Consider the following 20931-nt stretch of genomic DNA (forward strand, 5'->3'; position numbering starts at 1 on the left):
GACCCAGCACCACGCGGAGGTATCCCAGTCTTATTTAAACAAATAAACGCGTATTGATGCTTCGACGCTCGCAGTCACGGCGGCGCAGGGCGGGAGGCGGGGAGGCAGGTGAGCGCGGCCGGCTCGGGCCCTCCGCAGCTCCTCCTTTTCTCTAGGTCAGCCAGCAAGTCCACGATCTCTGCAGAACAGAAGGACGGTGTGAGCCCCAGCAGAGTGCTCCTGGTGCCTGGGATCAACCTTCTACCCGAGCAGGCCTACGCCGACCCCAAGGACGAGGAGCTTCCCCAGAGCAGAGCATTGACCCGAGTTTGCAATGAATTGCTCTTTAGCCGTGCCAAACAGGCTGCGTGCGGTGCGGATAAATGCTGTGTGAACAGGGAGCACGAGGAGAGCGTCAGCGCATTGGCCACGGGAGGAAGCTCTCTTAGGAAACATGGCAGCGTCAGCAGGACGAGGGCTGACCCCAAGAGGCAGAACTGGGCAGAATCCGATGGAAAACGGGCAGGTTCACCACTGAGGCGGCTGATGGGGCACGGGTGGGGCATGTGTGGGACACTCACGCTCAGCAGACGGGCGCTGGAACGGGTCGAAGGCCCGACATTGGTTGATGACTTTCTCCAGCTCTTCAGGACAATCCTCCCCGACCGGCTCCTGGTACTGGTGGTTGCAGATTTTGTCCCTGATCTCCTGAAGAGAGCAGCCTATGTGAAACAGGGACATCAGGAGGCGTGGAGGCCCAGCAAAGCCATCCTGCGGCCTCCTCAGTGGAGAAGCTGGCATTGGTGCCACCCAAACTGTGTTTGCAATAAACTCCCCCCCCATGTTTGCTATGACACTGCTGGGCCCTATCGAAACAGGATGTCGTAATGCTTCAGTGCACAGAAAGAACAAATAGAGGTAACATTTCTTGCATTCTTTTGGTTTAAGCAGGTGCAGAAGCCGTGGAAGAGTCATGCAGGCCCAAGCACTGGGACCCACGTGCCAGTTCCTGCAGCTGAGCTTTTACACAGGGCCTCCCACAACTCCTGCCTCACCTTCAAATGGGATTTTGGAGGTTGCGATCTCCCACAGCACGATCCCAAAGCTGAGAAAAGACAAACCAGAGTTTCTCAGCATTGATCCCACCACATCATCCTCCTTTCTGATGGAGAGGGCTGGGCAGCCCCTGCTTGGGCCCTCCGCAGCTCCCCTGGCTCCTCCTTTTCTCTAGGTCAGGAGGGCCTGTGGGGCAGACATACCTGTATATCTCACAGGACCTCTTGTAGGGGTAATAGATGTCCATCAGGTTCTCAGGAGCGATGTAAGCCAACATACAGACTTGCTTCAAGTTCTTCTTATTGACTTTCCTCTTGATGGAAGACTCTGTTTCACACAGTTCAAACCCTGACAGCTGTATGCAGAAATGAGATTGAGAAAGGGAGAGGTGCTAGAAATATAAGGCTGGTCACCAGTTCTCAGCTCACTTTTGTGGCCCCACTTCCTCTCCCTTTTCCAACGCGCACGGCTAGCAGCTAAATGCAACCTTACCACCCGCCCTGCTCCTACATCCAGAGCTACTCCAGGTCCTCACCTTCACACAGTAATCCCCAGCCACCAGGAACTTGCTACTGCAGATGCAGCCGTGCAGTCGGGACTTCTCCTCCGTCTGGTGCAACCTGCAGCCAGCCAGAAACAGAGCAACGCGTGCTGCGTTGGCCCCAGCTCTGCCCTGGGGCTGCAGCAGTGTGCAGGTGGAGGCAGCCTGCCCCCTGACGTTGGAGCTCACCTGTAAAGGCCCCTGGCAGCCCCCAGGGCCATGCGAATGCGGACTTCCCAGGAGAGATGCCGTTGCTTGGTCAGCACCTGGCACAGCGTCCCGTGCTTGCAGTACTCCATGACGATGGAGAAGCAGGGGATCCCATCTGATGCAGAAAGATGCACGCTGAGAGTGCAGCTGGCCCAGGACAGCCACAGCCCAGCTCACATCAGCAGGGCTCCCAGGTTCTGCACCGACTGTGGCGAGTTAGCGCTGGCTCTGCAGGGTAGTACTGGCTGTCTCTGATTTGTTGGGATCTGATGTAAAGTTTTACAGCAGGGACATGCCTCGTTTTTGCAGGAGCCTGAGCAGAGATGTGGGAAGCAGCCCCCCAAGTGTGCCCCCTTGTGTCACCTCGAGCCACCTGCCAGCAGCTAGCACTGGGGACAGGCGAGGAAGAGGGAGCCGTAAATGCCACACCCCGTACCTTTCTCCTCAATGCAGATCCCATACATGCGCAGAATGTTTGGAGACTCAAACTTCTTCAGGGTCTGAATCTCCTTCTCAAAGATGTCTCTCACCTTCCTGCAGAAGGGGACAGCACAGTGAGGGCACAGAACCACAGTTTGAGTCGGAAGGGACCTTAAGGTCCATCTGCTCCCACTCCCTGCAGTGAGCAGGGACACCACAGCTCCATCAGTGCTCACGGCCCCGTTCCCTGACCTTGGCTGTCTGCAGGGCCGGGGCAGCACCACCTCTCTGGGCAGCCCGTGCCACTGCCTCACCGCCCTCCGTGTAAAGATTTGTTACCTTACCCTTACCTCTGACCTAAATCTGCCCTCTTTTAGTTTGAACCATTTCCCCTTCTCCGCAGCAGCCCCTAGTACAGAGTCAGTTCCCTTATCTCTTCCAGCCCTTTTAGACACTGAACGGTCCCCAGGGCAAATACACTGTGCCATTCTCCCAACCCCTCTGGCCAGCCCAGGACAGCTCACGTGGTGTCGGTGGTCAGCGGCCTCTTGAAGGTTTTGATGGCGACCGGGTACTTGAGATACTCTCCCTCGTAGAGGTCGTAGCGCTCGGTGTCCTGCAGGTGCCTGTGGAAGGTGAGCTGGCCCCGCTCGATCTCGGTGATGGCTTCCCTTTTACCAACGTTGACCTTCTTCAAGCCTGCTCACACCGTGCCGGGAGGAACAGGACGCAGATTAGTCAGTGCTGGGGGAAAGCCAGTGACTCAGTGGCTTAGCAAAGCGTTTTATGAGAGCGTTTAAAAGGGGAGGGGACACGGAGCACAAGGGCAGATCTCTGTGCCACCAACTTACTGTCCATCACACGCACGATTTTGTTCAGCTCGCCTTGCATCCAGTCTACCTTGCTCTCCATACAGTGGCCGCCCACGTGGATCTCCCAGGCCTCATCTTTGGGCACTTTGGTACCTGGGGTGAGATGGACAGGTGCAGAGATGGGTTAGGTGAGCATGCAGCACTGGCGCTCGTAGTTTTTCTGGCCCCCTTGGCTTTCCCCAGGTGTTGCCATCAGGCCAAAGCTGGGCTTTGGAGGGCTGCCAGCTCCCAGCCAACCCCCAGTGCTGGCGAGGGGATGCTAAACGCGCACTTACTCGCGATCACCTGGTCCAGGAAAGCCTTGTCATCCCTCACATCCTCAGCATCTTGCCTGCGACAGATCTTTGCCTGGAAAGCCTCCAGCAACACCTGCTTCTGCTCTGCCTGCAGCAGCAGGGAGAGCCCTTGGGCGATGTCCTCCAGGCTCCTGTTCACCCAAACAAACTCCTCTCCGCTGCTGCGCGCGCTCAGGAACTTCTGGATCCAGCTGGTCTGGCTGTATTTTGTCACCAGCTTCTGGGCCTCCCCCAGCGCCTGGAGCAGCTTGCTCAGCATCTGCTCTTCGTGGTGGGAGACCTGCCACGATGGCTGGGCCTGCAGGACACGCACGGGCTCCAGCAGGATGTGGATGCGCTCCACCAGGCGCTGGCACTGCTGCTTGCAGCACTTGACGTGCTCAAACTGGCTGTGGATGGCGTGGGCGATGGAGAAGACCTTCTCCACGATGTCCATGCTTGCAGCCGAGGGGTTGGCTGGTGGGGACGTGGTGTCTGCTGGAGGTGACCCTCGGGCAGTGCTCGCAGGTACAGCACAGCTCTCCCACACCTTAGCTGTTAAGGAGCAGCCTTAAGGTGGCACGAGGCACCCACAGCCCCCGCCTCTCCCGCGCTTGCTGTTTGGAGCAGACACGTGCAAACAGACACTGGGGCATCACACGGACAATCAGAGCACCCCAAGATGGGAGCGCTGCCGGGTCCAACTCGGGGCGTTCGTGGCTTGATTTGCGTGAGTTAGAGCAGCAGCCGTGCCCAGCCAGCACCCCACGCAGGACCCAGCTCAGAAAAGCTTTCCTGTATTCAGGCAGCCCCAACCTCCTCGTGCCATCCCCTCTCCCCCCAAGGGACCTTTGCTAGCTAAAATCTAACAGCTCAGCTTACCTGGCCCCGCTCTGCTCGCTGCCTCTGCAGACTGGAGAGGAACCGGGCCCGCGGGCTTTATAGGGTGCTTTCCTGGCAGCGGAAGCAGCGTTGTGCAACGTGGGACGGCCTCACAGGAAAGCTGCTGCACTCGGGGACGGTGCTGAGGCGCAATGCCCCTCCATCCCCTCCGCGCAGGTTCGGGGTGCTGGAACGGAGCCTCCCGTGGGAAGCGCTTTGGAGAAGCCGGACGGGGACACGTCTGCTGTCCCAACCCCTTTCGCCACGCAGCTTTTCCCAGGGCACTACTCGGTGCCAGCTCCAGAGCACCCCAGCCCTGCAGGAGGGATGTGGGGCAGGGAACCCCCAGCCCCGGTTCCAGCCTGACCCCCCCCAACTCAGAGGAAGCGGGTTGCAGGGGGGGAAAGCAACGCCTGACCCCTGCCCGGAGGGCAGGAAACTCTGCAGGCCGATTTTCGGAAGCGCAGGGCTGCAATGACACCCATTGCCCAACTTCTGGGAAGCGGCCCCGGGGCCTTTCCACTGACACAGCTCAGGGACACAGCGTCTGCCGCGCTGCGGGGCCTCTGCTATCCTCAGCAGCACGGCAGGGACAGGGGGGAAGGGGACAGCAACAGGCAGCGACCTCCAGAGCCCCCCCAGGGCCCACGGGGATAGGGTTTTATTTTTCAAAATATACAGTTTATTTACAGTTGTCACATCTACACTCGTACGTTAAGAGCTTCATTCCAAACCTTTAAATATCTGCGGGAAACGTAGAGAAAAATAATAATAATCACAGGATCAGCCAAAAAAAAAAAACAAACAAACCCCAAAAAGGCATCGTTTAGCAATTCAGTTCATTGGAGCTGAAGTTTCAAGTAGCTGAGGACTACAACCGACGCTGGAGTTGGCGAATGAGGCGGGGAGACGAGGGCTGCTGGTTAGAGAAGGCTGAGCCCGGCACTGCGGAGCAAGGAAATCCCACTGCACGAGCAGGAAGGCTCCTGCTTTTCCTTTCTTAGTTTTTCTCTCCCCCGCAGCCAACCCAGGAGATGGGAGCCCTCGGGAAGGAGTTGGGTGCAGTGCATCGGGCAGCTCAGGGGGTGGGGGGTGCACGCTGGGGGGGCTCGAGGAGCCCAGCACTTCATCCTTTGGGCACAGAGGTGCCCACGCATCAGTGCCCGCAGTGGGAAGAGCCCCCGTGGCCTCCTCCCCGCTGGCAGCACCGAGGGGATGGGGCACAAAGGAGGAGGAGGAGAGGAGGGACGGTGCAGACCCTCAGCAGCACGGTGCTCCCCCCACACAGCCCGGCAGTGCTGAGCACAGGCAGCAGAGCTCCGGGGCCATCAGTCCTCTTTCTCAAAGGTCTCTTCGGGGATGAGCGTCCGGAAGGGGTGATCCCAGAAGCGGGTGCTGATGCCAAAGCCTACAGTGGAGGTGAGAGAGCACTCAGCACCGCCGCAACGCTGCGGCAGCACTAAGCACACCCCGTGCTGCTGCCACGGGGATGTAGGGGGCAGGGGAGGGGCACCCCGAGTTCTGCAGGACCACACTGCGTGGCTGGGACGGGACAGAAGCGTCACCCGGCTCGGTGACGACACCGGAGCGGGGCGGTCCTTCCTGAGGACTGTTGGTGTTTCAGGGAGGAAGGCTCGTCACCCAGCCCTGGGGAGACAAGCGAGGGCGAGGAGGAAGAGCAGAGGGAACAAGAGGAGCCGGCTGGGATGATAGCTTATCTGGACGTGGTGCTTTCTCCTAGGAAACCGGGCAAAGGGCAGGTTGAGCAAGGGGAAGGCGTGGGGCAGAGCAAGGGAAGCCCGGGGCCTCACCCCACGCCCGCAAGCACTGCCACAAGTTGGGGCTGGGCACGGCGTCCCATTGTCTGATGGCACAACGGGCACGTAGCAGAGCTCCCAGAGTGGCACCTCATCTGCCGTTACCACCCCCTGCACCACACTGAGCCAAACGGAGCCGTTCCCATACCCGATTTTTGGTGCTCAAAGTGGTGCTTGACGTGGTACGCCTTCAGCCCGTACAGGTAGGTGCCTTCCTTCGGCGAGCCGTAGTGCAGGTAGTAGTGCATCATGTCGTACACCACGTAGCCACACAGCCCCCCGACAAAGATGGACAGCCCCAGCACCTCGGGCAGCAGCAGCCGCAGCACGCCGTAGAAGAAGGCGATCACCAGCGAGGCCGGCACCGGGGGGAAGACCAGGCGGGAGCTGTCAAAGGGGGACTGGAAGCAGAGGGAGACAGTGGGGTGGCAGTTCTTTGCTCACCCCAAGAGCTGGGAGCATCCATCCCACGGGGGCACCGTCCCTGCACCTTTGGGAAAAGCTGACGTGGCAAAGCGTGTCCCCAGGAACCCCCCACCCCGAGGTGCACCCCGAGTGGGGCAGCAGCTCCGGCTCACAGCCCCATCTCCAAGGGGATGGATGTACGGATGCTGATGCTAGAGGGAGCCGGCTGCTTTCCAAGCCTTGCAAGCTGGGCTCTGGTTTAAGTCCAGCTGCTCCGAGCTCATCCTGCAGCACTAGCAAAGGGCAAGGATACCCCGAGTGGAGCAGAGGCATCGCCGCTCACCTTGTGGTGCTGCCCGTGCAGCAAGAAATGCAGGGTGATGAGATAGTAGTTACTAGCAGGTGGCTTCATGTGGAAGACAAAGCGATGGATGAGGTACTCAAGCAGGGACCACAGGAACATCCCCAGGAGGAAGATGAAGGGGAAGTAGTATTTGTGCACGGGGATGGAGTACTCTACACAATGAGACATGCAGCGGTCAGCGAGGCGGGTGGGGCCCATGTGCTGCTATCCACCGCCACCCCGATGTCAGCAGCCGGGTGGAGCTCGCCTCTCCCCCCACTTTGGTTTGAGCCCCCTTCACTTGTGCTCCGTGGGGTGGCAGCCGGATGCCAGCTGGAGCTGCCCACCCCACCCAAGCGAGCAGTGTGAGCCGGCGGACACAGGCAGCGCTTGTGACGGCGGAACAGAGTTGCTGCTGTGTTTTTGTTTGGCAGAGAATACAGCTGTCGGGCGCTTCCCCCGCAGAGCATTTTTGCACCACCTCCTCCTTTTGGTGCCGGCGAGCCCTGCGTCCTCCCTGCAGAATTCACCCCGTGCTCAGTAGCTAAATTCCCCCAAATCCAAGCACTGTGGCAACGGGAAGAACGCTCTCTAGGCATCGAGGTGCTGAGCATCACCCTGCACAGCGAGCTGGGAAGCACACCTGGGAGCTCAAACCAGGCAGGAAAAGAACGAGGGGGGACACAAAAGGACGTGCAATGGGTTTCTTCCAGCCACAAGCACCGAGGCAGGGAACCCAGAGCATCAAAACCCACTCTGATTTGGGGCAGCTGGCACAGGGTGGCACCCGCAGCGGGGCCAACAACAAAGCTGTCACCGGCCGCTGCCCGCCCAGCACGCCGCTGGCTCCAGGGGCGGCCGCCGGGCGAACAAACCGCGCTCTGTGTGAGGACGGCGGTGTGAGAGCTGCGTTTGTTCGCCGGCAGCGCCCGTCCCCAGCGTCAGGGCGGCGGGAGGCAGCGTGGGGGGATGCGGGAGAGCAGCAGGGCTTCTTTTGGGGCCCTCTCCCTAGGAACAAAGCCGTGTCCTCTCCCCCAAACGGACAGACGTGGGAGTGAGGCGAGCTCAGCCAGCACGGGTGGCTTCGTGCAGGGGACATGCTGGGGGCTGCGGGGATGGGGACGGCCGTGCTCGTGCAGGCGCGCGCCCAAGGCCGGGGATGGGTCGTACCTGTGGTGAAGGAGGAGAAGAGCCTGGTGTTGCCCTGTGCCAGGGCTGTGTAGCTGACCCAGCTTAGGTAGAGCACCACAGGAGTCCACACCAGGAACACCACGTACCTACAGGGAGAGAGGGGACGGGTCAGGGGGGCGGACCCACAAATCCCCTCGCCCACCCTAGGACACTCACCACGCCGTTTTGGAGAGGGCCTCCACAAAATCCGAGTGGAAGAGGCGGATGGGCCGGTCCACGGGCTGGTGCACCCACTCGTCGTACTTCTCCCCCAGGTAGCCCACCTGCCACAGCAAGGGCTTCCGCCAGTCCACCAGGTCCTGGGGGCACAGGGTGGTTCGTTAGGTCCCTCGGGGTCCCCCTATCCCACAGTAGCCACAATCTGGGGGCATTTGTGGAATCATTAAGGATGGAAAAGACCTCAGGTCCCCGATCCCGTCCCAGCCCACCGCACTCACCGCCCACGTCCCTCTGTGCCACATCCCCGCAGCTCTGGGGCACCTCCAGGGACGGTGAGTCCTCCCCTCCCTGGGCAGCCCGTTCTGATGCTTATGGGGTCTGGATGGGGTCACCCAGGGGAGTAACAACCCCAGCGTGCACGGGAACGGATATGGATGCCCCACAGGATTTCAGAGCAAAACACCGCTTTGGGACACATTCAAAAGATTCTCTTCTAAAGGCAATCAGCGACAAAACGTTTATATGAAGTGTTCAAACAAAGTCCCTTGGCAAGATAAAGGGTGCTGCTCCCCAAAGAGCGCCTGGCACGGCGGCCACGTGGTGCAGTGAGAGGCACCCAAAGGCACCTTGGGGACGGGGCCAAACCCCGGCACACAGAGCTCGCTCTGCCTGGCCAGGATAGCCCTTACTGCTCAGCCAAAAGGAAAACAGACAAAAACCAAACCGTAAATGAACAGAAATATAAAAGAAACAAACGGTGCAAGGTGTGGCTGAGCAGCACGCCCTGCTCCGAAGGGCAAAGCTGCTGTCAAAGAAAGGCACCGCCGCCCACGTCGCAGCGCGGGCCATAAAGGCACTGCTGTGCCATCTGCGTGGGGCGAAGGGCAGAGCACGGCCTCACCGTGTCCACGTCCACTGGCTTGCAGCGGGGATCCAGGCGTGGGGCTGCTGTGTCTGACGGCTTCTCCACTTTGGGGCAGCTCTGCAACGAGAGGGAACGACGGTTTGGGGGGTGCTGAGGGGCTGCGGGATCGTTGCGGTTGGAAAAGACCGCCGGGATCATCTGGTCCAACAGCCCGGCTGCTGCGTGCTAACCACGTCCCTGCGTGCCACGGTTTGAATGTTTTGAATGCAGAGGATCCCCAGGCGCGGGGTTACCCATTAACCAGCCACAGGTTGTCTGCAGACGGAGCCGGGACGTGTGGGACGGTCCCCACGCGGCTCCACGGGGACACGAGTGGCGGTGACACGGCCCCGGTGCCACCTCGGCGGGCAGCCAGGACTTTATGGGGCACTCGTGATGCTGACGTGGGGATGCCGGCCGAGCCCAGGTGCCGCCGGTGGGACGAGGTGACGCAGCAGCCGGGCAGCGCGACCCGCGGCGAATGGGAAGCCTCCAAAACCCCAAAGCTGGCGGCCAACGCGGCCTCCAAATGGGGGGAGGGGAGTGGGGGTTGGGACGGAGCCCCCACGTCAGGAGGGGGGGAGGCGGGCGCGGGGCCGTGCCCGTGGGTGATGCTGCCGCTGCCCGTGACGCAGCGCGGGAGAACAGGTCCTGCTGGAGCCCTGATGTAAGGCAGGGAAAGTCGCGCCCACGGAGCACCGCCGCCCTACGCCGCGCCCCGGCCGCGGGCTGGGAAGCAGAGTTAGGCCGAGGTGCCCTTCCACTGCTGCGGTGCCAATGACCCCCGCCATCCTACGGGGCACGGGCGCCCCAAGCTCAGCCCACCGTGCTCCCATCACCACCCCGACCCGGTCAGCGAGAAGCGGCCGCGAGGTGACTCGTCTCTTAAAATAAATACCTTATAAAAAAAAAAAACAACATAAAAAGTCCCTTTTTGTTACGACACCTCCAGCAGGTGGGCGCCCACGTACGCGCTGAGCTCACACCGCGCTGACTCACGGCAGCAGAGCTCCGGTGAAAGCCCCAGTGCTCAAACGGAGCAATGGGAGACGGATCCCCGCAGCCGTCTCTGCCCGAGCTCAGCACTGCCCCGGGCCCACGCTTCAGACGTTTAATAAACTCGCGCTCCTACGGGATGCTCTAGGGTGCAGCACCTCCTCCAGTTCCCCACTGGGGCCGCGTCCGCCCTGAACCCCAACCCGAGCATCACCGAGGGCGGGCACGGGGCGGCTCTCAGCCCGGTGCCACAGGGAGCCGGGACGCGTTTCCCCGTGCCAGGCAGCGTGCGATCCCCTCGCCCCGGTATTATCACACGGCTATTTGCCTTCGTGCAGCGGCACAGAACCCGTTTGGCCGGTGCCGGTGCTCGGCCGAACCCGTCGGGCTTGTTGTGGTGTCCCAACAAAGGCGCTGCCGTCGCCGGGGTTTGGGGCTGGAAGAGCCGAACAAAGCTGCGTCTGTGCGGGGCCAGCGAGCAAACAGCGCCGGGACGCACCGCCGGTCACCGACCCCACGGCACCGCGCGCTCGGTCAGCGCACACCGCTACCGCTGCGGGGCCCCGCGCCGCTCCTGCCCCCCACAGCCCGGGTCCGCACAGCCCGGGTCTGCACAGCCCGGCTGCAGCACCTGGCTCCCAAGCCCGCCGCCTCCAGCCGCCCGCAGACCCCCCCCCCGAGCCTGGGTGTGCCCCGGACCTTTGCACCACACGCGCTGAGTGCTCCGCACGCACCCTGCCCCACGTCCGCTCCCCACCCCGAAGCCCCGTACGGCCGCGGTCCTGAGTGCCCTATGCACTCAGCCCCATAGATGGGGATATAGGGCGCCCCATAGACAGTGCGCAGCTCTGCTCCGTGCTGCCTGCGTGCACGGTGCCCACAGACCCCACGAGGCTCAGCTCAGCCCTGAACACCCCGCAGGCACCGTGCAGCTCCATCCCGTGCTCCTGAGATCCAGGTGCCCCGCATATCCCATACTGCCCAGTCCAACCCCACAGGCCCCACGCATCCCAACTCACTGCGTCGATCCCATACCTCCTCCCTGACCCTTGAGGCGAATCACAGACCCCGTGCTTCCTACATCGCCCAGCCCCTGTACTGCCAAACCTGACTCTGGGACACCTTACAGATCCCACCCCACTCCTAGGGCACACTACAGACCCCTTACCTTCACCCCACCCGTGACACACCCTACTGGCCCCAGACCTCCCGTGCCCTCCCAGCACACCCTACTAGACCCCCGTGCTTCCTGCACGACTTCCACGCTGCCCTACAGCCCCCGCAGCGCCCGGTCCCACTCCGGGGCACCCTACAGACTCCGTACACCCCAGCACACACCATACAGACCCCAAACCTCCCGCGGTACTTCCGATACAACTGCAGACCCCACAGTGCCCAGTCCAACACTGGGGCACTCCGTGTGTCACAACTCACTCCCAGTGCACCCTACGGAACCCAAACTCCCCACCCCGCTTCCAGACCACCGTAGAGACCCCCCCCCCCCAGAACCCAGCCCAGCTCCGAGCCTCCTACAGACCCCCCCCCCCATCCCAGCTCCGGGCCACCGCACGGCCCCGCAGCAGCCCGCTACCTGCTCGTCCCGCAGCTCGCCCACGTAGTACTGCTCGAGCCAGCGGCGGGCGTTGGCCGAGTGCCGGTGCGGGGGACCGTCCAACGCGGCGCTCACGTCGGTGCCCGCGCGGCTCCGCAGCAGCCGCTCTCCTCCGGGGTGCAGCCGCACGAAGGCGCTCAGGTCGTACAGGCGGCGGCGGCACCGCACCAGGCACTCGCCCCGCGCGCAGCGATCCCGCACCTCCGCGGCGCTGAAGGAGCGCGGAGCCGCCATGGACCCCGCCCGGCCCCGGCCCCGCCGCGCTCTGCCGCCACCTGCGCTCCCGCGCCGCTCATTATGCGGGGAGGCCACGCCCCTCCCGCGCGCCCATTGGGTGGTGGGAGGAAAGGAGGCGGGGATTGCGGGGGAGGCCACGCCCACGCGGCAGGTGCGGGAATACGGGGTTGGGGGCGCGGAGGGAACGGAGGAGTGGGGGTAACGCGGCAGCCCCGAGGGAATGAAGCGAGTGCGGGGCGCGGCAGCGATGGTGGGACCCCTCGGGTATACCCGACGGAGGGGGACGGGACCCCGCGGGTACGGCCATCCCCGGGAGGTGCGGAGGGTGCAGGTCCGGTTCCCCATCGCCCCCCCCGGATCTCTGCAGATTCCTCACCGACCCAACGAGCCGGGTGGGCCCCACAGCAGCCCCCCCACGCCCCCTCCAGCTGCAGAAGTTAAAAGGGATGAACGAAGCACTGTGGACAGCCGCGCCCATCCTTCCCCTTATCCCCCGACCTCTCCTTCCCCACTACGGCTTCTAGGGAGGGAAGGGAAGGGACACCCCCACCCCCAGCCCAGCCCAGCCCAGCCATGGGGTGCTCCCTGCCCAGGAACGCGGCCCCCCCTGCCCTACAGCACCCCAGCCCCGGCTGCTGAGCAAAGCCTTTAATCAGGCCGTGCCCCCGCGTGACACCTTCCGCCCAGCAGCAGCAGCTCGAGGCCCTCTGTCCTCATTTTGGGGTCCCCCAATCCCCACGGCAAGGCAGGGGGCTTCCGCTCGGGGACAGGGGCGAAGGCAGATCCGGACAACCCCCGGCCCTGGGGGTGCAGCACTCAGAGTGGGGGGCACCCCGTGCTCCCGGTGTCCCCACGGGGACAGCCAGCACCCTGCGATGCAGGCAAGCCCACGGGCGCTTCCGAGGCCGGCGGCTCCCCGACTGGTTTACCTGCCCACTGCAGGCAGGAATGCGCCCACGGGGTCTGCGCGGGACGAGGCCCCGCGGCACTGACGCTGCGTTAATGGGGCCGTGGCTGCTCATAAGAAGCCCATGCAGATGTGGCACCTCGGGGTCCAGGGCCCCTCGGCAGCGCGATTCAGCCCCCCCTGCCTGCTCGCCGTCACCGAGCGTTGAGCAAGCCCGTTCCCAGGGCACGCACCGCGCTCCCGGCAGGGTGAGTCCCTCCTCCCTCGGCAGGGTTGCACAAACACCGACAGCTTTTCCACCGCGCTCCGAAGCATCAGCCGCCCTTCACCTGCGAGGCATTCAGACACTGTGGAGATAGCCTGTAATGAGCTGTAATAACGTGCAAATACCACAATCTGTCAGCCTGTCATTTTTAAACAACGTCTCTCTTCCTTCCCTGCCAGCCCAGACGTGCGCTCCCGAGCACGGAGACGAAGGCACGTCAGGGATGGATGGCTGTCACGTAGGGAGCTGTGGGGCGGCCACATTGCTGCCGGGGTGACATGGGGAGGAAGTGGGTGTGGGTACAGGGAGTGGGACCTCGGTCCCGGGATGCCCGGAGGATGCACATCAAGTGCAGTGACACTGCACAGGGAGGGAGAGCTGACCCTGGCACGACGACCGCAGCTCTGCCAGAACATGCTTCAAAAAATAACTTTAATGTTTAAGAGGCATCTTCTGTTCATTACACAGCAGGAGCCCACGGCCTGAGTGATCACAGCCACAGACAGGGGCACAGCGGCATCCCCAGGCCAGGCCAGGCAGCAGGCACAGCCCCAAGGACAGGGAGCCAACCAGGACATTATCAAACCTTTTCCCTCCGTGAACTCCACTTTTCCAAACCCCTTTTCCCCTTGAAATCATCCCGAATTACTCATCAGTTTCCCCCTGCACAAAGCGAGCGTTCTCCTTGTGTCTGCCCAAGAAGGAAGCATTGTCCCCCGCAGAAGATGAGAGACCCACAGTCCTCAAACATCCCCAACCTGCCTCTCCCAGCCCTGAGGACGAGCCGCCAGCAAGGCAGGGACAGGCAAGTTAAAGTGCACTGAATCACCCAGAGCAGAGCGCAGAGACACTTACTGGAGAGCAATAAACTCCTGGAAGAGAGGCTAATCCTAGTGGCTGTGTTGCGTGGCCAGGCTTCTCACACCAGGTGCTGACACAGAGCAGTGGGAGGAAGCTACTGAGGAAATAACGCTGAAAAATGACACATCACTCTGGCTTTATGGGACAACCTCAACAATGTAAACAGCAGTTCAAAAGTAAGGACCCTGTTGGTTCAGAAAGTGACTCGGAGCACAGTCGATCACTGAGCACAACTGTCAGGGAGCCTGCTTGCTCACTGCTGCCTGCAAATTGTTTCTGCCTCAAGTGTGTGAAGAAGGCTCTGCCCAGCTCACCCTGGGGCCCATCAGGAGCCACATGGAAAGACACCACGCAACTGCAGCAAGTCTGGCTCTGCCACTCGAGTGTTTTCCAAAGGAACTCTGAAGCCCTTCCTCAGCCTGGCAGAGACCACCGATCTTCTACACTCCCCAGAAGAAGCGTGAGCTTTGTGGTCTGGCATCCATCGCCAGCGATGGACACACTGGAGCTTGGTCCAAGTAGTCTGAAAGCAACCTGGGAAGCACAGCGACACTGGAAGCACTCGGAAACGTCAGCCCACTGCCAGAAGTCCTGCTTCTGCTCCCTGCACAGCTCCTCCAGGTGCTGCACAGCTGAGTCAACGTGGCCCGGGAATTCCATCCCAAATCCCACTGCCGGGGCGCTCCGCTCTCACGCTGTTCAGAAGGTGCTCTCCAGCAGGCAGTGGCAGCCGCAGCCCGTGGGGCACACCTCCTGCGTGCGAAACCACTCCATCATGTGGCTGGTGTGGCCACCGTGCCCACACGTCAGGCAGAAGTTGGAGGAGCCCCGCACGGCCACGTGGCAGATGGCACACTGGAAGGTGAAGCCCTTGCAGATGGCACACTGAGTGCCCCGCACCTCGCTGCGGCAGTGGCTGCAGTACACGCCGAACTCTGGGGAGAGGGGAGAAACAGACAGCGAGATGATCAGTGCTGGTGGAAACCACAGAAGCACTAAGGTTGGAAGAGGGCTCTCAGATCCCCACATCACACCCCAGCCCATCCCCACCGTGCCCACTGACCACGTTCCCCAGAGCCACATCTCCACGGCTCTGGAGCACCTCCAGGGACAGTGACACCCCCTGTTCCTTGGGCAGTTGTGCCAGTGCCTCACTGCTCTTTAGGAGAAGAAATTATTTCTGCTGCCCAACACACTTGACTTAGATCAGAGCAGGAAGGATTCTCCTTCATGGTGAGATAACAATATGTGTTTCACAGAGCTCAGTTTGTCTCCAAAAGGAGCCAAGACTTATCACCACCAGTCAGCATGCTGGGGCACAGGCTGGCCCACTGCCTCCCCTGATGGCTAAACAGCTGTTGGATGGAACACGTGGCATTTCTAGTCTGGGACATGCTGCAGAGGGGAAGACTTCCCACTGCTCTCATCTGCCTCACATCTCTCTGAAGCGAACCTAGGAACAGCCTTTGTTTCCCACCACAGAGAGCACAACCGATAGCAGCATCCATGTCTTGACCGCTTGCTACAGAGGAGATACCACAATAAAGCCACCAACTTTCACTCCAGTTACTCCACAGGAGTTGTGAACCTGCCTGGACAACTGAAGAAGACCAGAACAGGTACTCACCAATTCCTTTGTGGGGATCAGGAGGACTGGAAACAAACTTCAGGACCTCAGCTCGCTTCTCTCGCAGACCCCAGCGATAGAGGATTTCACCATAGCACTTCTTAAAGTCATCAAACTGCTGAGTGTTGGCAGGATCCAGGAGCCTTGAGGGGAAAAAAACCACTGCTAAATCAACCTGATATGCTCTCAGTCTGGCAGGCCTGTTCCTGGTGACGGAACCAGCTCACAGCACCAGAACATCAGCTTACTTCCCACGCGCTGCTGAAATGCTACTGAACATCCACTGGTCTGCCCTTGGCTCGTTCTGCTTAACAGGAGGACCCCAGGGAGCCCCACGTACATCTGAAAACCCAGCAGAGCTGATCTGCAGTGCACAGCTTCTCCGCCTTGCCACCTGAAGGCAACGGTGTAGGAGCAGGCTTGCTGCCTCCCTCCTGGTTTCAAAGCACCAACAGAGAGCTGGCTACAGAGCTCAGGCTGACGTGCCCTGCCTGTCCCAAGGCACGCTGCAACCCACCTTTTGTTCTTCTCGTGCTGGTCCTTCTCGCGCTCCCGATGATCAGAATACATCAGATTGCTGTAGCGGAACTCATCCGGAGAAGACTCGCACCAGGGAGCGGAGGTCTGCTCTGCATCCTTGTTTGCTGCAGGCATCAGAAGAGCACTGTGAGCATACCTCAGAGAGACAGCCCTCAGCAGCACGGGACGCACGTAACACGGTCACATCACTGCCTTCTGCACTCCCCGAGGAGTTGCTCTGGTGCAGAAAACCAGTGCCAACCCTGTGCTCCTGCTGACAGCACGGGGAAGCAGAGAAATGTGAAATGCGGGAATCCCTTTTGCCTCTCGCTTTCTATGAAAAAGCATTCAGGCAATTCCTCAGAGTGTGCTTGGTAACATTACCCCTGGAAGGCCTGGGTTCCTCTTTCCTGGGCAGAGAGGATTCCCATCCCCAGAGCTGCAGTTACATAAGGGGGCCTATGCATGCACTGCCCTGGAGGCAGAGAATAGACTGCTAACTGCCACAAGACAACATCAGCTCCATTTACAGCCACTTCCCCACCATTTCCCATGTCAAAGATGGCTTGATAAGACATTGACAGGCTACAGCTTTGCTGCCAACAGGGCTGATGCTGCCCCAAGCCGTGTTTCAACTCTGTGACCCTGGAGTCCTTCAGAGTGACTTGTTTTGTGACCTTTACAGATCAGCAGAAAATGTCACTTAGAGCCACAGCTACTCAGGCCACCAAGAACCCAGCCTTCCCTGCTGCTGCTCTTCCAGTGACAGCAGGAAGCATAGCATTGCCTTTTCCCCCTGAATCCTGTGCAATTAGCTGGCTGATGACATTGCAAGGACACACTCAATAACAGCTGAATGACTGTGGGGACTGGTAGAGGTGCCTGAAGACAAGAGGAAGGCAAATGTCACTCATACTGTCTTCTAAAAAAGCAGTAACAACCTGGAGACCTACATGCCAGTCAACCTCACCTTGCTCCCTGGGAAGGCAATGGAGCACTTAATCCTGGGAACCATTTCAAGGCACACGAAGGATGAGAAAATCATCAGAAGTAGTCAACACAGATTCACTACAGGGAGGTAATGTTTGATCAACCCAATAACATTCTATGATTAAACAGCTGGCTTTCTAGAGAGCAGTGCCATTGCCTGCTTTCCTTTCACTTCAGAAAGGCTTCTGACTCCATACCCCGTATGATCCTCACTGAGAAGCTGATGGAACGTGGGGTGGATGAGCAGGCAGTGAGGTGGATTAAAAACTGGATGAGCAGCTGGGCCCACAAGGTGGTGATCAGTGGAAGGAAATCAAATACTTTGAGGCCAGTAACTAGCATTGTGCCCCAGGGGTCAACACTGGGTGCAGGCCTGTTTAACATCTTCATTAATGGTCTGCACCATGTGGCAGAGAGTTAACTAATGACACGAAACTGTGAGGAGTAGCTGATACGCCAGAGGGTTGTGCTACCATTCAGAGAGGCATCAGCATGCTGGGGAAGTGAGCCAACAGGAAACTCGGGCAGTTGTGCAAAGGGAAACGCCAAGTCCTGCACCTGGGGAGGGACAACCCCAGGCACCAGTGAGGTTCTGTAGCTCCTCAGAGATGCACAAAAGCTGTCTGGATGTGGTCCTAGGCAATCTGTTTTAGGTAGCTCTGTTTGTAGCAACCTGCTCTAAGTACTCTGCATGAGCAGGGAGGTGGATCACATGGCTTCCAGAGGACCCTTCCAACCCCAAACATCCTCTGAAACAGGAGACGAGAGAAGGCCCTTTCAGTAGCACTGTCTGTTGAAGACTACAGCTTCACCGCACAGAGATAACAGCCTCAAACAGTACAAAGTACCAGGGCTACAGAACGCTTACATCAGCAGCCAGCAACGAGGCAGTCACCATGAGCGACTATAGCCATGCTGGAAGCAAAATGATACAGCCTGGTCTCTCTTCACTTGCTGCAGCAGTGGAAGCACTTGGCTCTGGGTTAACCTGTGATGCAGGGGCCTAACTCGGCACATCTAGAGGGTCTGTAGCAGTTTCTGCAAAGCCCAGGAGACAGAAGGAACAGGACTGTGGGACCATCAGCACCATCAGTAGGCCATGCTAACTTCCAGCCAAAGAGCTGCATGGCACACCTTGTGGGCCAAGGCACAGAAAGCTGCTCTGGGAGACTACATCTGCAGTTATCCAGTGCTAGCTCCCTGCCCTCCCCAGCGCATGAGCCATCTAAGACCTAGGCTAGAAGGGATTTCTCTCTTTATTCCTCAGGTCTCAGTACCTATGCTCCAGCCCCCAGTGCCAAGTCCAGGATCCGACATGCTGGAACAGGAACCAGAGGAAGTAAAGCTGGGCTGTTGAGGGGAAAAAAAGAAATCACATCATCTACAGGAGATATGCTCATCTGAGGCAAGCAGGAAAGAAATGGCTGTCATACGTATCGGCTGTGGGAGGCCAGGTTGGAGGCACGCTGAGGAAAGGGGCCATAGGAGCTTGGGCACCCCTGTAACCTGGACTGGGCTTCAAACACGCTGCACAGCATGGCCAGGGTCTGCACATCGTGGAGCTGCGAGTAATGAGCCAGCCTAGGAGAAGAAAAACACCAAGTATGGCATCGCACAGAGTTCAGTGGCAAAAGCATTGAGACTCCAAGACAAATAATTTCAAGGCTGCTGTATAAATCAATTCAGAGCACATTACTGCCCATGGGAGGCACGTTCATTCTGCAGGACAGGGCTGTCTTTTTATCACACCTCTCAGGAATCAAGCCCTCCTCCTGCAAACACTCGTGCCTCACTATCCCAGCTTTGTGCAGCTGCAGGAACAAGGCCCACAGAACTTGTGGAGAGAAAGCTGGAGTCACTAAACTCATCTCCCACACACACAGTTTTTATGGGACCCTCTACATGCAAACATCCTGCATCCTGATCACAAGGCAAATCACTACAGGTCTTCTGGTTTGCTATGAAGTTTCTGAAGACTGAGTGCAACGAAGAACTACCTGTGCTCCCCTCACATTGCTGCTGCATAGGTCAAGCAATTGCATACAAAGTACAACACACAAACTGTCCTCAAATGGGAGAGGTCAACAGATAATGTTTATTACTAAACATTCTCCCTTCTGAACAGATTCTCTGGCAAGAAGAGTTATGTGGCTAGTGCTTTGCTTCGAGACCAGTAAATTATTTCCCACTAATGCTACGTGGCAACAGTGAATTAGAAAGAGAATCAAGCAGCTGCACCCACACAACCATTTAGGAGGCAGGGAGCAGAAAACCAGAATCTTTGCTTCTAAGTCAGGCATTGTGAGCACGCAGGGAAGCACAGTTCCAACTGCACCTGAGCTGTCACTCACTGCTAGCCCAGGGACTCCTGGATGCCCGACAGGAGGCAAATGCTGCCCCCTGCACGTCACAAACACACTTGCACAAAGATGCCATACAATATATATATATAGTCATAATACATATAGTCATGAACGCCTCTCCCTGCTTCAGCAACCACTCCCGTCCCTCCCCAGCATTAAGAGACCTACAAGGACTCCAGTAATTGACGTCCAAATGGATGTTGTGCCCAAGGTATCTCCAAATCTGGGTCAGACTTTGGTCCAAGACAAAGATCAGTGGCTACCATGGCCAGTGACCAAACCTGGCAGACAGGAAGGAAAAGGATCAAAGTTACAATTAGAAATGTCCAGACTCCTGGGGGATAGGTGTGCACAGATTCACTCGCAGATAAATAATAATGGATTTCAACAAAACAAAAATACCAAGAGGAAGCAGTTTCAGCCTCAGTGTGACATAGCGTATGGAGAGCAAAAAACGGACGCTTTTGCTGTTACATGTGCTTTGGGGCTGGGTTAAACCATAGCTTATTCTTCTTCAGAGTTTAACAGGAGAGCTTGAACAGATCTACGAGTTCCTTTACATTCACAAACCTCACACAGGCTTCATTTTGAAAAAGTTCTACGGGTTCAGAGACGTCTGGTGGCAGAAAGTTTATCAGTGAATCTTCGTTTGCATGGCACGTATCCTCTGATGAGCTGTGTTAGTGCACACATGGCTGAGTATGGACAGATGGACAGTCTGCCATTCCTACTCCAACAGGCTCTCTCTTTCACATGCCACCTTTCTCCTTCACTTATCTCCCTTCTCTCTGAAAGCAGTTCCATCTTTTCAGTCTGCATCCCACTGAGTGTGTACAGCTGAATCAAACCTATGTTTGTTTTTTCTGCTACGCCTTTTGAAAATGGAGCATTAGAACACAATACTCCAGGGAAAAACTAAGTTCTTAGTTTGGCACAAAAAAAAAAGAGCCAAAAAGTAGAGCGAGCATGATGCTGGAAATCACCAGGAATCAGAAAGGGGACAGCTATGGATGAAAAGACAAAAAGCTGGGGGGAAAACACAAGTGCTCCAAGTACCCAGAGGAACAGCCAGGAATTGTAACACAACAGCTGCTCACCTTAAACCAGACAGAAAGAAAAAGCAACGAAACTGAAACAAGGACAGGCCTGAGTATGAGAGAGCAGAGAAAGGAACCTGGAAAAATGTCACTTCCTATACTGCTGCAGAGCACGTCTCATATGTGACTCCACCACTCAAGCCTCCCGATCTTTAAGGAGCAAGGCAAGCTACAATACAGGCTGGAGTTACTTGGGCAGGGAGTAATGAGTAAGAAACAGAGATATCAGAAGCATCCTGCTGAAGTACTCCAGGTAAACCAGTCTGCAAAATGTGGCACAGAGGGAAACTAGACCTACCTTCTTCCTGTGGGTGTGGCAGAACCTACCATGAAGCTAACAACCTAAGACAACAGCTTGAGGTGGTTTCTGCGATTCAGTGAGCCTACAGCTGCTCCCTGCACA

The 20931-nt window shown here is 58.6% G+C and overlaps 3 protein-coding genes across 8 annotated transcripts in view; all 3 read right to left on the minus strand.

Moving 5' to 3' along the window:
• Positions 1-74: 74 nt before the first annotated feature.
• Positions 75-3835, minus strand: MLKL (mixed lineage kinase domain like pseudokinase). The gene is made up of 10 exons (XM_065734190.1): positions 3354-3835; positions 3058-3171; positions 2731-2905; positions 2223-2320; positions 1766-1901; positions 1571-1655; positions 1239-1390; positions 1035-1084; positions 561-701; positions 75-178 (listed from the first exon to the last, which is right to left on the minus strand). The coding sequence occupies exons 1-10, from the start codon at positions 3808-3810 to the stop codon at positions 75-77; spliced, it is 1512 nt and encodes a 503-aa protein (XP_065590262.1). The 5' UTR covers positions 3811-3835.
• A 1641-nt stretch (positions 3836-5476) lies between these two features.
• Positions 5477-11911, minus strand: FA2H (fatty acid 2-hydroxylase). The gene is made up of 7 exons (XM_065733473.1): positions 11642-11911; positions 9052-9132; positions 8148-8290; positions 7971-8077; positions 6801-6973; positions 6201-6453; positions 5477-5643 (listed from the first exon to the last, which is right to left on the minus strand). Exons 1-7 carry the CDS (start codon positions 11894-11896, stop codon positions 5564-5566), a joined length of 1092 nt encoding a protein of 363 aa, XP_065589545.1. The 5' UTR covers positions 11897-11911; the 3' UTR covers positions 5477-5563.
• A 1148-nt stretch (positions 11912-13059) lies between these two features.
• WDR59 (WD repeat domain 59) overlaps positions 13060-20931 on the minus strand; it is a 48449-nt gene continuing 40577 nt past the window's right edge. For 2 of the 6 annotated variants that reach the window (XM_065733455.1, XM_065733456.1), the window contains exons 21-26: positions 19600-19712; positions 18502-18649; positions 18346-18418; positions 16077-16203; positions 15560-15702; positions 13836-14867 (exon numbers count right to left, since the gene is read on the minus strand). In XM_065733455.1, the coding sequence (XP_065589527.1) occupies positions 14632-14867; positions 15560-15702; positions 16077-16203; positions 18346-18418; positions 18502-18649; positions 19600-19712 (840 nt within the window). In that variant the 3' untranslated portion in view covers positions 13836-14631. The other 4 variants (XR_010622007.1, XR_010622008.1, XM_065733457.1 and 1 more) reach the window with 4 other exon arrangements.

This window comes from Cyrtonyx montezumae, unplaced genomic scaffold, assembly GCF_038088225.1.
Source record: "Cyrtonyx montezumae isolate F1298 unplaced genomic scaffold, pur_monq_1.0 scaffold_17, whole genome shotgun sequence".
NCBI classification, from domain to species: Eukaryota; Metazoa; Chordata; class Aves; order Galliformes; family Odontophoridae; genus Cyrtonyx; species Cyrtonyx montezumae.